The sequence below is a fragment of the Sitophilus oryzae genome, unplaced genomic scaffold (assembly GCF_002938485.1).
Source record: "Sitophilus oryzae breed Bouriz unplaced genomic scaffold, Soryzae_2.0 scaffold_1274_pilon_pilon, whole genome shotgun sequence".
NCBI classification, from domain to species: Eukaryota; Metazoa; Arthropoda; class Insecta; order Coleoptera; family Curculionidae; genus Sitophilus; species Sitophilus oryzae.
Genome location: NW_022145920.1, coordinates 4,507,974 through 4,521,146, shown reverse-complemented (window position 1 = coordinate 4,521,146; position 13,173 = coordinate 4,507,974). Strand labels below are relative to the sequence as shown.

Here is a 13,173-nt window from a genome sequence, read left to right as displayed (position 1 = left end):
AAAATATTACGTGTTTTAAGACTAAATCACTAACAATTTTTTGCTCTCACTAACCATTCAGATGGCTGAGGCTTACTATAACAGGAGTAGGAGTCCTCCCCCCGCCCATCAAAATTCTCCACATTCTCCTAAGGTGATTTTTTGTCAGCCTAAAGAGTTTTTGTTGTTCTTTGTTTTCATTTTTGTTTTTCTTCAGTTTGCATACATTTACAGTTTTTAATAGTCATTGAAATAGAGCTTCAACTCGGTTTAATGAATATATTTTTTTAAATTTATGCTCTTGTTGATTGTATGTATCTGTGTTCTGTGTATGAATTATATAATTCATGATAGAGAATATTAAGTAAAATTTGAAAAATTTATGAAAATTAAGAATGGTTATTTCAATATTTGCGAATGAGTGGTGCCACGGAAAATTGAATCAAAAGTAGTTTATTAGAATCATATCGGTATCATTTACTTGAACGTCAAGTCAATTCATTCAAATCAATAATTTACTTACATTCGAACATACGGTATAATATAAATAATATTAGACCTAATGCAGATTTACACATTACTAGCTCTATTTCAGTGACAACTGTATATTATAGATGATGTTTATTTTTGTGTAATTTGAAATAACTTTTGCATCAAAGCTTTTTGTAAATTGATTTTTATTTTTTGTTTTACTTTATATTGTAATTCTTCATTATACCAAGGGCTGGCAAAGGTTAGTTTTGGGTCGAGATTTCCGTATGTAAGAAGAGTACAATGCGTTTATAATGTACTGAACAAAGAGAACAGTAAACACGTTGCCAAACGTATGAAATAAACCGAGAAACTGCGCACATTGCTAGAGACGTGGAAGGAGATATAGCAACATATAGACCTAATCAGTACCATATCAGTTCTTAAAATTCAAGGAAAGGGTGTACATCATGCGTTCAGCTTCACGATTTAACTACGTCTCGTGATACTTTATTTGCTTATTTATTAACGAGTCGTTGTAATTTTTCCTATAGCTTGTAAATTTTTAAGTACGAGTTAGAAACAATAATTGCACTTTTGGTAAAAATAAGTGGAATTGAGTTCGACAGTGGTCGCGCTATTAGAACTCAAGAATTCAAAGATCGATATCTCGAAATTCATTAGAAATAAGTGATTGTAGTTTTTTCAAAAACTTTCTTAATATTTCTGCTATATGCGTCTTCGCAGACAGCAAGTGAAAATCTTTATAAATAAAAAAGTTACTCGATTGCTGAAAATTGCAATGCACTAAAAGTAAATGGATGGGTTTTTTAAATTTTTGAATGAAAAAAAAACAAGCCTATCGAAATTTTCTTATTTAAACATCTTGTAAAAGATCCGAACATCAAAATAAAAAAAACTTTCAATATCTAAAATAATTAGTTCTTAAATTATCGTGATTACTGACGTTTTCTCGTTATAAAAAAATGGACACCCTAACGATATCCTTATAATTCCATTTCAGAGGCTCAGAAACATATCTAATGATTTCTACAGAAATTGCTCTAATGATTCTAAGCGTTTGCTATTGTGATTTTACTTTACTTGATAGGGAAAGGCGGACAGGAGAAATGTGGCAACGCCGCAACAGCACACCGTCGCATTTCTCTCACTCCGACTTAATAAGATCTCTGTGCGATTTACTTCCACACATGTAAATACCGACCCAAAAGTAAGAGTTGCTAGCACTGTATATATAGAGCTTCTTGCATGCATAACTATTCCTGATTTGGACAGTTGATTGTGTTTTAAGATTGACGCTGTGTCCATATTATTTTATATTAAGTCCGTTTTTTTTTAGTTTTATTAAAAAATATAAACTTTGATTGCGCCGACGAATCATGTCCAACTATAGTGGGAATGGTTTACGTTAGAAGAATTCTGTATATACCTCCTAAAGCGTTATAACATTAATGCCAGTAATAATTAATTAAATATTGTATTTTAGGGTGAACCAGTGACTCATTTCCAACAAGGTCCAAGGCCAGCTTTAAATATTACACATTATATGCAGCAACAAATGATGCAAATGCAGTATCAGTACTTACGACAACAGCAGCAGTTACAACACTTCCAAAGGTATAGTACAATTTTTTCAGCGTAATTTATTTTCAGTGTGTAACTTTATGTTTTAGGCCATCATCAAATTTAGAAAAATCTGGGGAAGAGGGCGAGGAAGCTCCAGTAGGACTTGCTCTCTCTGGTAGAGGTGCCACTGTACCGCACCATTCTCCTCATGATAGAGCTACAGGTAATTATACATTAATATACACTTGAATAGCTAACGAGTAAAAGTACCCTCCCTGCCCAATGCAGTTTTTTCTTAATTTTGTAATATTCTGAACAATAGAAATGTTAAAGTAATAAATAGGTAACATTTAAATTTTGCATATGAATACATTTTTTGTAAACAAATAGATTTGGCTAGAAACCCGCTACTTTGTTATGGCTTAAAAGTTGACCATTATGGAGATATTGCAGTACAAAAATGGTGGGAAAATAATGTTTTTATTTTTATCTTTATCTCTTATCTTTAAATTTTATGGGAGTATTACGTCTCTAAAAACACACTAACTGGATTTTTTTTACTTTTTTAAGCTGATCAGAAATTAGAGGTGGGAATTCTAGTTCTTTGTCAGGAACTAGTTCCTTAGTTCTGTTTCCGCCAGAGGAATAGCTCCTTGAACTAGATCTTTAGATCACATTAGTTCCCGACTAACATTGACATCCCCGTTGGTTGCTCATGGGTTTCGTTATAAGTCCTATTCATAGTATGATCTGTATAATTTTTATATTGTACGAAATATGTATTACGAAACGTGCAATTGTGTATATTAAAAACAATAAGTAAGTTTTATTGCAGATAAGAACAAAAAATTTAAAAAGAAACTCAAATCAGAGTTTGAAAAACTTTATCACAAATCAGTTGGTGCAAATAATAAATAAATAAAAACTTAATACTGACACATGTGGGTGAAGCTAAATTATAAATAGAACGTAAAGTTTTATCTCTTTTCGTCACTTCAAGCTCTTTATTTTTGTCTAAAAAGTCAGAATATCTACTTCGTTTTGACCTAAGGTGAAACATTCCCATAAAATATTCGGAGAACAAACTGAAAATTAAAAACAGTATCCACGACAATTTTCTATGGTAAATGCCGGCCGCAGTCATAGACAAGATTCGGAGACAGATCTTGGAACTGCGGACCGAATAGATTCCCGTGAACTTGTCTTTTAATTAGTTCCTCTCGGTCCGATAACATATGACTAGCACTTCCCACTCTCAACTAGCATTGGTCTACGATCACGCTGGAATAATTGAATATTATTATTATTTCATTATCCTTGATTCGTCGTTGAGGCATTCTGAAGACCAACACCACTAAATTTCCTACTACAGCTTTACAAAGCTTTTCTGTGACAATAAGATTAACAATAAGGGCTAGCCGGACAATTAGCTCTCACCCGATTTAATAACCTAACAGGTCAGGTAGTAAGCGTATATATTTATTACGCATATTAAATTTTACAGCGTCTGACAAATCTAAAGATTTGGGTGTCGCTTATGTTTTTATTGGGGTTTACCTCATCTTGAAGCATTGGCTGACTTCTACATAAGTTCAAAACACTTTTTAATTTCATTTTCACCTATCATCCCTTTGCTTCAGTTTACCTCTGTGAAATTTATAGGACTAGTACTAATGGCTCGCCCTCATTCTTTTCTTAAAAGTAGAATAATCGAATATTATTTAATATTTCATCAACCTTTATTTGTTGTTGAGGCATTCTGAAGACCCAACACCACTAAATTTTCTACTACATCTTTAGAAAGCTTTTCTGTGAATCGACAATAAGGACAGTTAGTTTTCACCCTATTTATTAACCTGACAGGTCAGGTAGTAAGTGGGCGTTTTAATTTCAATATAGTTTTATGACTTAGAGGCGTAAATTCGGCGAATGGACTTTGCCAATAAAGTCTCCACCACTCTGTTATCTACCTAAAGATTTTAAAAAGTATATTTTAGGGCTAAGTAGGGGATGCAGTTGGTTTGTTAAACCAGAAAATTACTGGATGTTTTTATTTAGTTATATGTAGTATTCTAATGTGCCAATTTGTGCAAGTAAAAAAAATATAACTATTTTCAGAATCTCCAGCAATCGGTCAAGTGTATAACACGTTGCCTAATTCTGCTCGTTTTCCACCTTACCATCCCGGAACGCGATACTACGACCAGCAACCTGCGGAACCTCCACCAGCCCACAGGCCTCTGACATCACACGATAGAGCCGGCTTGGCACATATTCCGACACTCGATATGGCCGATCGACCTTTAGGAGCTCACACGACGGCTCATTCCAGTTCACATCTAACCGCAGATAGACCCTCCGCCACTGCACCCGAAAGACCGCTCAGTGCTCATCTGACCCATGATATATCCTCATTAGGAACATCCGAAAGACCACACACAGCCTACGGACATCCAGGTACGTGTATATTAAGATATTCGAACCCCGCGGCGTGCAAACTCATTGTTTGTTTAATAAGAGTTCTGGAAAAAAAACATGATAGGCGCCATTTCACTAATTTTACAGGAGAGCACTCTGGACGGCTCGTGGTTGTCAGGTTCTTTCCCTGTATATATAGTTTTTTTACTAGGCATCATAGGGTTTAACAGCTTATTGCCTGCAGAATTTATACATATTCTAGAGACCAGTTAGACCTACTATAATACTGCAAAACCCTAAAATTAAGAAAATGGCGCTTGTCGTGTTTTCCCCTGGACCCTTCATATTATTTTATTAGCAGTAAAATAGTATCTTGATTCATTAGGAGTAAAAATGATACTTTTTATGGCGAGGCTGTACGTTTGACGTTTAATGCGCAAAAAGTACATTTTTACTCCCAACAGAACATGCTATTTTTTTAAACTTCACAAATAGATTTTTAAACAATTTCAAACGTCCGTCGCAAATATAAAAAGTATTACCTAGTAAGTAACTATATGTCGAGCAACAATGGGTACACTCGTTGAATGTAGAACACACTCGATGTAGTTTAATAATATTAAGGGTCAGGAAAAAAAAGCAGGTTAGTCAGTTTTGTTGCTACATTTAAATATTCTGTGCATTCGGTTCAGAGTGAGTGTAAACATCTTTAGAAACCGCCAAACTGGGAAAAAGTAGCCTTGGTCAGAAATTATGTAGAAATATATAGAAAGTTATACTATAAAGAAAAAAATGCAGACAAGTCATACTATTTTTGTAACGTTTTGAACATTAAGCCTTTTCTCAGTTTGGGGAGAGATTGACTTACCTGCTTTTTTTCCTGACCCTTCATATATTTTTGTACTTTTGTGCTTAGCCGTAAAAGTCCTTTACTTTTATACCTAGGCTTTAAAATAACCTTTTAATATTGTCGATCACGTTGCAACATTTAATACTTTTGTGACGTTGGAAAAAATAAGTGTATTTTGCAATATTGTTCGATATCAGCAAATATATTTAAAGACTGTATAGCCATACAGTCTTTAAATATAATCAGGTTCACAAGTCAGGCACACAAATTGAAGCCAAATTTTTGAGATGGAGCTATACAAAATCCGCATAAGTCGGTCCTTTTCGCGATTATTTTATTATTTATTTTCATACTAAACCAATAGAAGTAGCTTTCAGAGTTTCTATCAACTACGTAAATTAAGTTAGCGTCTTACTGTTCGCGCCTTTGCTTATAGATTTAAATTTAATCTGAAATATTTAAACAAAAACAATAAACGGTTAGATATTTCAAGAATATCTAAAATAACAGGTTGAAATAATGCCATTACGAAAAAAAAATAATGTATTATATATTAAAGTTTAAAACAGTGCCCGGTCACGTGACAGTTTTCAACGATGAAGTAAACGAATCAGATCGTTTTATTTGGGGCGTGCGCATAAAAATCGCGTTGAAGCAAAAGGATAGACTTGATAGGATTATTTAGCTTCACTTTCCACTCATTGTGTCAATGGGCTATTAATCATATAGTCTTTAAATATATTATTTCAATTGTGATTATCTTGGGTATAGGTTTCTCTATTAAAAATTAACTGACTTCTAGGCGTTTTTAAATCATTTATTTACTGACGCTTCGATTTTTCATGTAAATCTTTCTCACGGCATCTAAAATATTTTAAAAAACATTGTAATACGATTACAATTTTTTTAAATATATAACAAACATGTGTACATAGAGTCAAATATTCTTAATACATAAAAGTATAAAGTAAATTAAAAATCTTTCAAAACAATACACTAAAAATTAACAATATAAATATGAGAAATCTTGAAATTAAAAATTACTATTATATATTGTAGCAGAGCACGTATCTCAGATGTTGTTTCGGCCGTTGAATTCTTATATTAATCGTGAAATTGTGTTTTTTTGGTGTGTTATATTTTATTTTTTGTCTGTATGCGTTTCTTTCTGTATTGCAATACGAGGGTCGGTTGAAAGTACTGGGTTTATGAATGTTGCGTTAGTTTATAAAGTTTACGTATATTCTATTCAGGTTTTGAATATCCTGTCTGTCGTTTACTGACGTTTTTGTTTCTCGCTATATGAATCATTTCCTTTATTTAACACAAACCAAACCAAACCAAACAACAAACGATACTGTATTATGGAATTCCATGTCTAAATTGCGAAAAAATATATATTGGGAAAACATCCCAATATAGTTCGAATAGAATTAATCGACACAAATACAACAAAAACGCCCCTACAGCCCTACACAAACATGAATATAACACCAACCACGAGTTCGACTTTAAAAATTTCAAAATATTAGATCAAGAAAGACGTCATAACAAATTAAACATCAAGGAAATGATTCATATAACAAGAAACAAAAACGCAGTAAACGACAGACAGGATATTCAAAACCTGAGTAAAATATACGTAAACTTTACTGAGTAAAACTAACGCAACATTCATAAACCCAGTACCACAGTTTAAAGAATATAAAATATATTATTTTATATTCTTTAAACTGTGCCAGTACTTTCAACCGACCCTCGTATTGCAATAGGTACAGAAAGAAATGCATACCGACAAAAAATAAAATATAACACAACAAAAAAAACACACACAATATCACGATCAATATAAGAATTCAACGGCATAACCTAACCAAGATAATCACAATTGAAATATTGAATAAAGGTTTAAGAAAAAGAAAGATATTTAAATATATTTGGATATCATTGATACATATTCTAATAAATAATCTATTGAGTATCAACCTTACAGTCTCATTTGTTTATTATTATAGAAGGCATGTTTGACCAAATCACAGATTTTTCTTAAATTAAAAATATGTGACATTTTGTGCAATAAAACACCTTTCTCATTCAGTGATCTTGATAGATGATAGAGATCTTATTCACCAACAAACTTTTTATTTTATTTCCAGAACGTTCTGTGGTTGGCAGTGGTTTAGGCGCAGCTGGAAATCTTATTGAAGCAATGGCTAAACATATAGGCGTAGACGCTCCGGCAAGTCATCGAGGCATTCAAGCAGCCACACCGCCTTTGGCTAGTCAAGTACCACCTCAAGCTGAAAGCTTGTACATGCTTCTAAAGGTTAGTATTTTTACATGACTATTCATCATTATATAAATTAAATAACCCGATACGTGATGTATCTCTCTTCCGCAGTCCAGACATTCAAAAATCTCATTGCTTTGTTGCCTTTTTACTTTTTGGTTGTCGTTGTTAACTGAGTTTACTACACTTCTCTATTGCGTTCTATTGTGCGTTGCTTCCTCCCACTGATTCTACATGCTGGATCAATTCCTTTAAATTTTCATGGAAAATATCATTGTTCATGGAAAATACCTTGTACATGAAATATCCTTGGAGTTGTCCCCCGGTTTCCTTTTACCGTCCGTAAGCTCACCGTAAAGGAGAGATTTTGGTAGGCGTTTTTTTTGTCAAGTTTAAGTGTTTCAAAAGTGTTCAGTGGTCAAACTATTTTTTGTAGGATTTACATATTGTAAATGTTTTTAACTGTGATAATTATGTTCTTTGTAACATAAAATATACTCACTATGCTGGTGGATTCCTCTTAAAAAGAATAAGTGACTTTTACATGGTACCTTTTACTTGTACATACCTTTTTTGATAAGTTGTCAGACAACTTAAATACAGGAGATGCCTGAACACTGATGCAACGCTTTCCTAATCACTCCCATATTAGGGAAACTATGAAAACCATTATACTTTTATTTGTGCATCTTTCGTTTTACAAAAAAGTAGCCAAGCTTTGCGAAAACCGCAAGGTTCTATATTATTTCTTGAGTAAAGTTTGTTTTGAATAAAATTATAAACGTTGACATAAACGATAAAAAATTAAAAGTCTCATATCTTGTTTTTCTTTGTAGCATTATCCACTAATGTGGCAAGGGCTTTTGGCGATAAAGACCGATCAAGCTGCAGTCCAAATGTACTTTGTTTCTGGTAGTGAAGAGGTTGCCAGATGTAGTTTACCAAAAAATATAGATGGATCAACACCTCCTCTACGAATGTTCCAAAGAATGCGATTAGAACAGCAACAAGTTGAAGGGGTTGTTCGAAAGATGCAGGTAATGTAATATTTTTTATATCTGTAAATAACGAATAGCAGTCCTCCCTTCATTACATTAATATCAATTCGTAGGTTAGTGTGATTGTAAAATATGAATAATTTGTTTCAGACGGAAAATGAACATTGTGTGTTACTAGCTTTACCTTGCGGACATGACCCTATGGACGTACTAAAACAATCTACTAATCTTACCGCAGGGTTTATCACTTATCTGCAACTGAAACAAGCTGCAGGAATAATAAATGTCGCTGCTCCAGGAACAACACATCCGGTAAGATATACAACCTTAAATACACTATAGAGATCTGTATATTACCTAGATCGTTTTTTACGTATATTACCTAGATCTGTATATTACCTTAGGCTATAATATAATATACCTAGATCTGTAATTATATTATAGTTATCGTTGCTCATATCGCAACTTCATTGATTCATTGATATACAGGGTGTCCCAGAAATAAGTGCAAGTATTTTAAAGGGTGGTAGATCTCGATAAAAGAAACTTATTTTCTCTTTATCGTTTTTTAACGGAGTTATTTTACTTTGAAAATTTCCAAAAAAATGACTTGCTAAAATTTTGAGAACCACTGGATCTTTTCTGGATTTTCTTTCTTGTAAATTTAATCTAATACCTATATTGCCATATTATCAAGAAATTATGTTTTTAACTAAAAACTAAAAAAAAATCCAAAAAAATTTTCAAAAAATTTCGAATTTTAATTTTTTTTTTCGCGAAAAAACCTCGTAGGCGTGTTTCTGGGGTTGAACTGTACTCCCAGTTAAAATATTTGCACTTATTTCTGTGACACCCTGTATAATAAATTTGAAACTTGGGTAAAATTATACAGTCATCAGTTGAATGTCACTCCTGATTTAGCCGGAAGTGAGCACAAGGAAAGAATGTTAAATGACACGTTGTATATATTTTTACATATTTACATAGAGCTTAACATTTTATTTCAAAGATATATCACAAGTTAGTATTATTTTTGTAAATCGTTTGGCTGTTAACAGTAAATGGCGTCATAGAGCTATTATAATTACAATTTCAATATGAGGAAATTCTGCAGTTTACTAATAGCAATCACGTGAACCCATCCACTGGGTTTGTGTCAAAAAAGATTTTGTTTGCTTTTAATTGGGTTGTCAAAATAAAAAAAATTGTCATGAGATAAAAGCACATTTAGTTTTTGTTTAAAATGTGAAAATAAATCTCAAATTTACTCATTTAGAATAGTGGTCCTATAAAAATACGAAGAATTGAGTATGTATAATTGCATTTAGAAGCAAGTACAATATTAACAGCAATTTTTTTAAAAAGGACAATATTAACAGCAACATCACTTGGAATTTCCAATAGCTAACTAGGATAGTCCAGAGTAAGCTAATAAAATATTCGCACAAAAAATTAAAACCAAAACTCTTTGGGTTAGAAAAAAAAGATTTTGCTAAAGTTTTTTCTCGCTTTTCTGCCAAATTGAATTTGGAATAAAACCGCTCTACAACGCCATTTTAAAAATATTACTAACTTGTGATATATCATTGAAAAGAGAATTGTAAGCTCAGTATGTAAAAATGTAAAAAATATTCAGAATTCCTATAACATTTAATTCTCACATAAAAAAAGTTCAAGCTGGCAATCTCGCTTTGACTTTATAATCGTGCGGCGGCTGCGACGGCCAGACGAGACGGCGCGGTGTATCAAAGGCAAGGTTAAAGGCGAGAAAGAACGAAAGAAATGGAAGCTTAGGGAAGGGGGGAGTGCGGGAACGATTTGAAGTCACTACGGCTGTTTGTTTGGCCGAATATTTTGCCTTCATCGACGGTATCGCCGCCCTGTCGTCGCACTTCCGAACATAGGTCTTTTTGAACACAAAATTTCCCATAAGGTGTCGCATCTGTTTAAGTTAGTTTGTGTATATACTTATATGGATGTTGCCCGCGTCTCATTTTTACTGTTTGTATCAATTGTTTTATCAAACTCGAGTTGGAAGGTTCGTAGCATCCAAGTAAAGGTTGATTCTCACTATACCTTCCGTTTCCGTTCCATATCCGTTCTGTATTTTTTATTGTATATTGACGCTATACGTAAGTTTCCGTTTCAGCAGTCGCTGAAGCGCTTTTAGGGTTTCGGTTTTGCCTGTCGCGATTTGGTCGGTTACTATTGACGTTGGTGCTCCCGTCGCTACGCTACTTTCGAAATAGCGATTTTTGGTATGTACTCGGCATGGTATAAAATAGTGTTGTTTGAAAGATGAAACGCAAAAGCAAATAAAATAAAAATGTTTTATTTGCTTTTATACATTTATATAAGTTTTATTGTTTATATCTATTTTTAAGGTTAGATTAGACAACAAACATTTTTTTTTGACAGATGGTTTGGACTTTGTTCTTGATTTTAACATTAATTATATTATATTGCAATACACATAAATATGAGCCGTTCATTTTATTTAAACGAAAATTGATAAAGAAAAAAAAATAACAAGGAATGTCATCGTTTTTCTAAAAATGAGAGAGATTGGCTATACACAATTATAAACTCGATATTTGGAAAATTAGTGGCGGATAAAAGTTACATTAATCTACAAATATATATAAGTTAGATATATTTTTAGCGAGGACCGCAACACTTTGGAAGTCGGAACCTCGGTTACAAAATCGCGGTATTTTGTCGCGGTATTTTTCTGGAACGGTCGCTATTGTAACGCGAGTCACGTAGAACCGATATTCCCATCACTAGTGAGAATCAACCTTAAGTTGGCAGCAGTCTACTCGACTTGGATAAAGCAGTCTATAACTATAGAAGACATCCAAGTGTACTTGGTTAAAGCACACTTGGACCGTGTCATCCCGCTTTAATTTTAGACAGTAACCAGCAATGCTGGGTCTATAGATCTATTATTTATTATAGATCTTTATTTTCCTATTTTATCGTATTATAAGTAATTTACTAATGTTTTTCTTTTGCAGCCGGCTTATGTTGTCCACATATTTCCATCGTGCGATTTTGTAAACGACAACTTGAGAAGGATAGCGCCGAGTTTGTTAGAGAGAGTAGCCGATATTGCACACCTTTTAATAGTCATTACAACCGTATAAACCAAAATTGAAGAGTACATCTACTACCTCGTGCGATTTGAATGGAAATGGCAAAAGTCCACACCGACTCCTGATTTTCAATGTCAGATGTTATTGAGTACAAACTACAGGCTTAGAGAATATACTATATATACATATAATTTAGCTGGTACGCCGCATAGTTCTTTGAAGTGAATGGTTTCAATAGAAAGTTATTGGGAAATTTAGAGGTAATATCCTAAAGTAAACTTGTTAAAAAGTTATATAATATCATGTTCCAAAGAAATGTCTTTTCATAGTCCCTTTGGGAAGATATTTTTCAAATTGATATAATTACATTTTCAACTTATCGTGTCCGCTAATCAAATCTCGAGAATGTCTTAAAGAGAAAGTAATTAAAAAAATACTATATATACTAAACATTATACTTAACTATTAAAAAAGTTTCACTGTGATTTTCAGATGCGTTATTACTATTATTAAAATTGCAAAAAATATATAAAAAATATTTAACTTACCTACATAAGAGATCTCATATTTGAACTTAGTTTTGTAATATTTTTCTTTTATTTAGAAGATCTTTATTTTCATATTATCATATCTTTGTGTAATTTTCTATTTTGGTATTTACAGATAAATGATAGCGTTTGGCTTGGGGTTTCTTAAGTTTTTCCTTTCTTTAAAAACTTATTAATGAAATAATTTGGGGAGGGAAATATACATGTATAAAAGACATTAATATATACCTTAATTAATTCAAACACTATCGAATACCTGAAAGTACCAACAATTTGAGCAACTTCCTTGCAATATTTGTAAAGAAGTTGCTTGAATGATTCTATCTTAAATTAGAAGATTTTTTGTTTTAAAACAGGGGTTAGGTTGTTCAAAAAGTTTATTTTTATATATGCTTCTTATTGTTGTTAATTTATTTATTATGTATACTGACAGAGTTACAAGTAATAATCTAAACAGTTGTTTAACCAAAATCAAACAATGATCATGCAATTTGAATTATTTGTTGATTATTTTGCCTAAACAACATGTTCAGATTATTCCTTAGTACTATCCTGTTCTTTTATTCCATTTTCGAGTTTTTGTTGATTTTTATTTTGGTTTAAAAAATGGAATAAAAGGATGAGAGACTATATATTTATAAGATTACCTTTATACAGCTTAACCCTTTGAGTTTCACGGCTGTAAAAATGTTTAAATTTAATGTTACCCCCTTCAGCATAGATTTTGAACATATATGTAGGGTGGGCCATTTTTATATACTATTTTTTGCCTTCTATTTTTTTTTTTACTTTTTACAATACTTTTTAAATATTTTTCAATACTGCACATTGTCTTTTTTCCATATAGTGTGTGTCATGAAATATTTTTTTTAATACAGAAGTTATAAAATCAGTTTGGTCCAAAAATGACTCATTCTAACAAAAGTCTAAATTTTAA

At 32.4% G+C, this 13,173-nt stretch overlaps 1 protein-coding gene across 6 annotated transcripts in view; it reads left to right on the top strand.

Annotated features, from left to right (window-relative positions):
- Window positions 1-12,205, top strand: part of LOC115874399 (protein split ends-like) — a 245,229-nt gene extending 233,024 nt beyond the window's left edge. For 5 of the 6 annotated variants that reach the window (XM_030889562.1, XM_030889565.1, XM_030889564.1 and 2 more), the window contains 8 exons: window positions 62-133; window positions 1,958-2,088; window positions 2,145-2,260; window positions 4,156-4,494; window positions 7,462-7,631; window positions 8,432-8,632; window positions 8,744-8,905; window positions 11,611-12,205. In XM_030889562.1, coding sequence (XP_030745422.1) covers window positions 62-133; window positions 1,958-2,088; window positions 2,145-2,260; window positions 4,156-4,494; window positions 7,462-7,631; window positions 8,432-8,632; window positions 8,744-8,905; window positions 11,611-11,739 — 1,320 coding nt within the window. In that variant the 3' untranslated portion in view covers window positions 11,740-12,205. The remainder of the gene's footprint in view (window positions 1-61; window positions 134-1,957; window positions 2,089-2,144; window positions 2,261-4,155; window positions 4,495-7,461; window positions 7,632-8,431; window positions 8,633-8,743; window positions 8,906-11,610) is intronic. The other variant, XM_030889566.1, reaches the window with a different exon arrangement.
- Window positions 12,206-13,173: the final 968 nt, after the last annotated feature.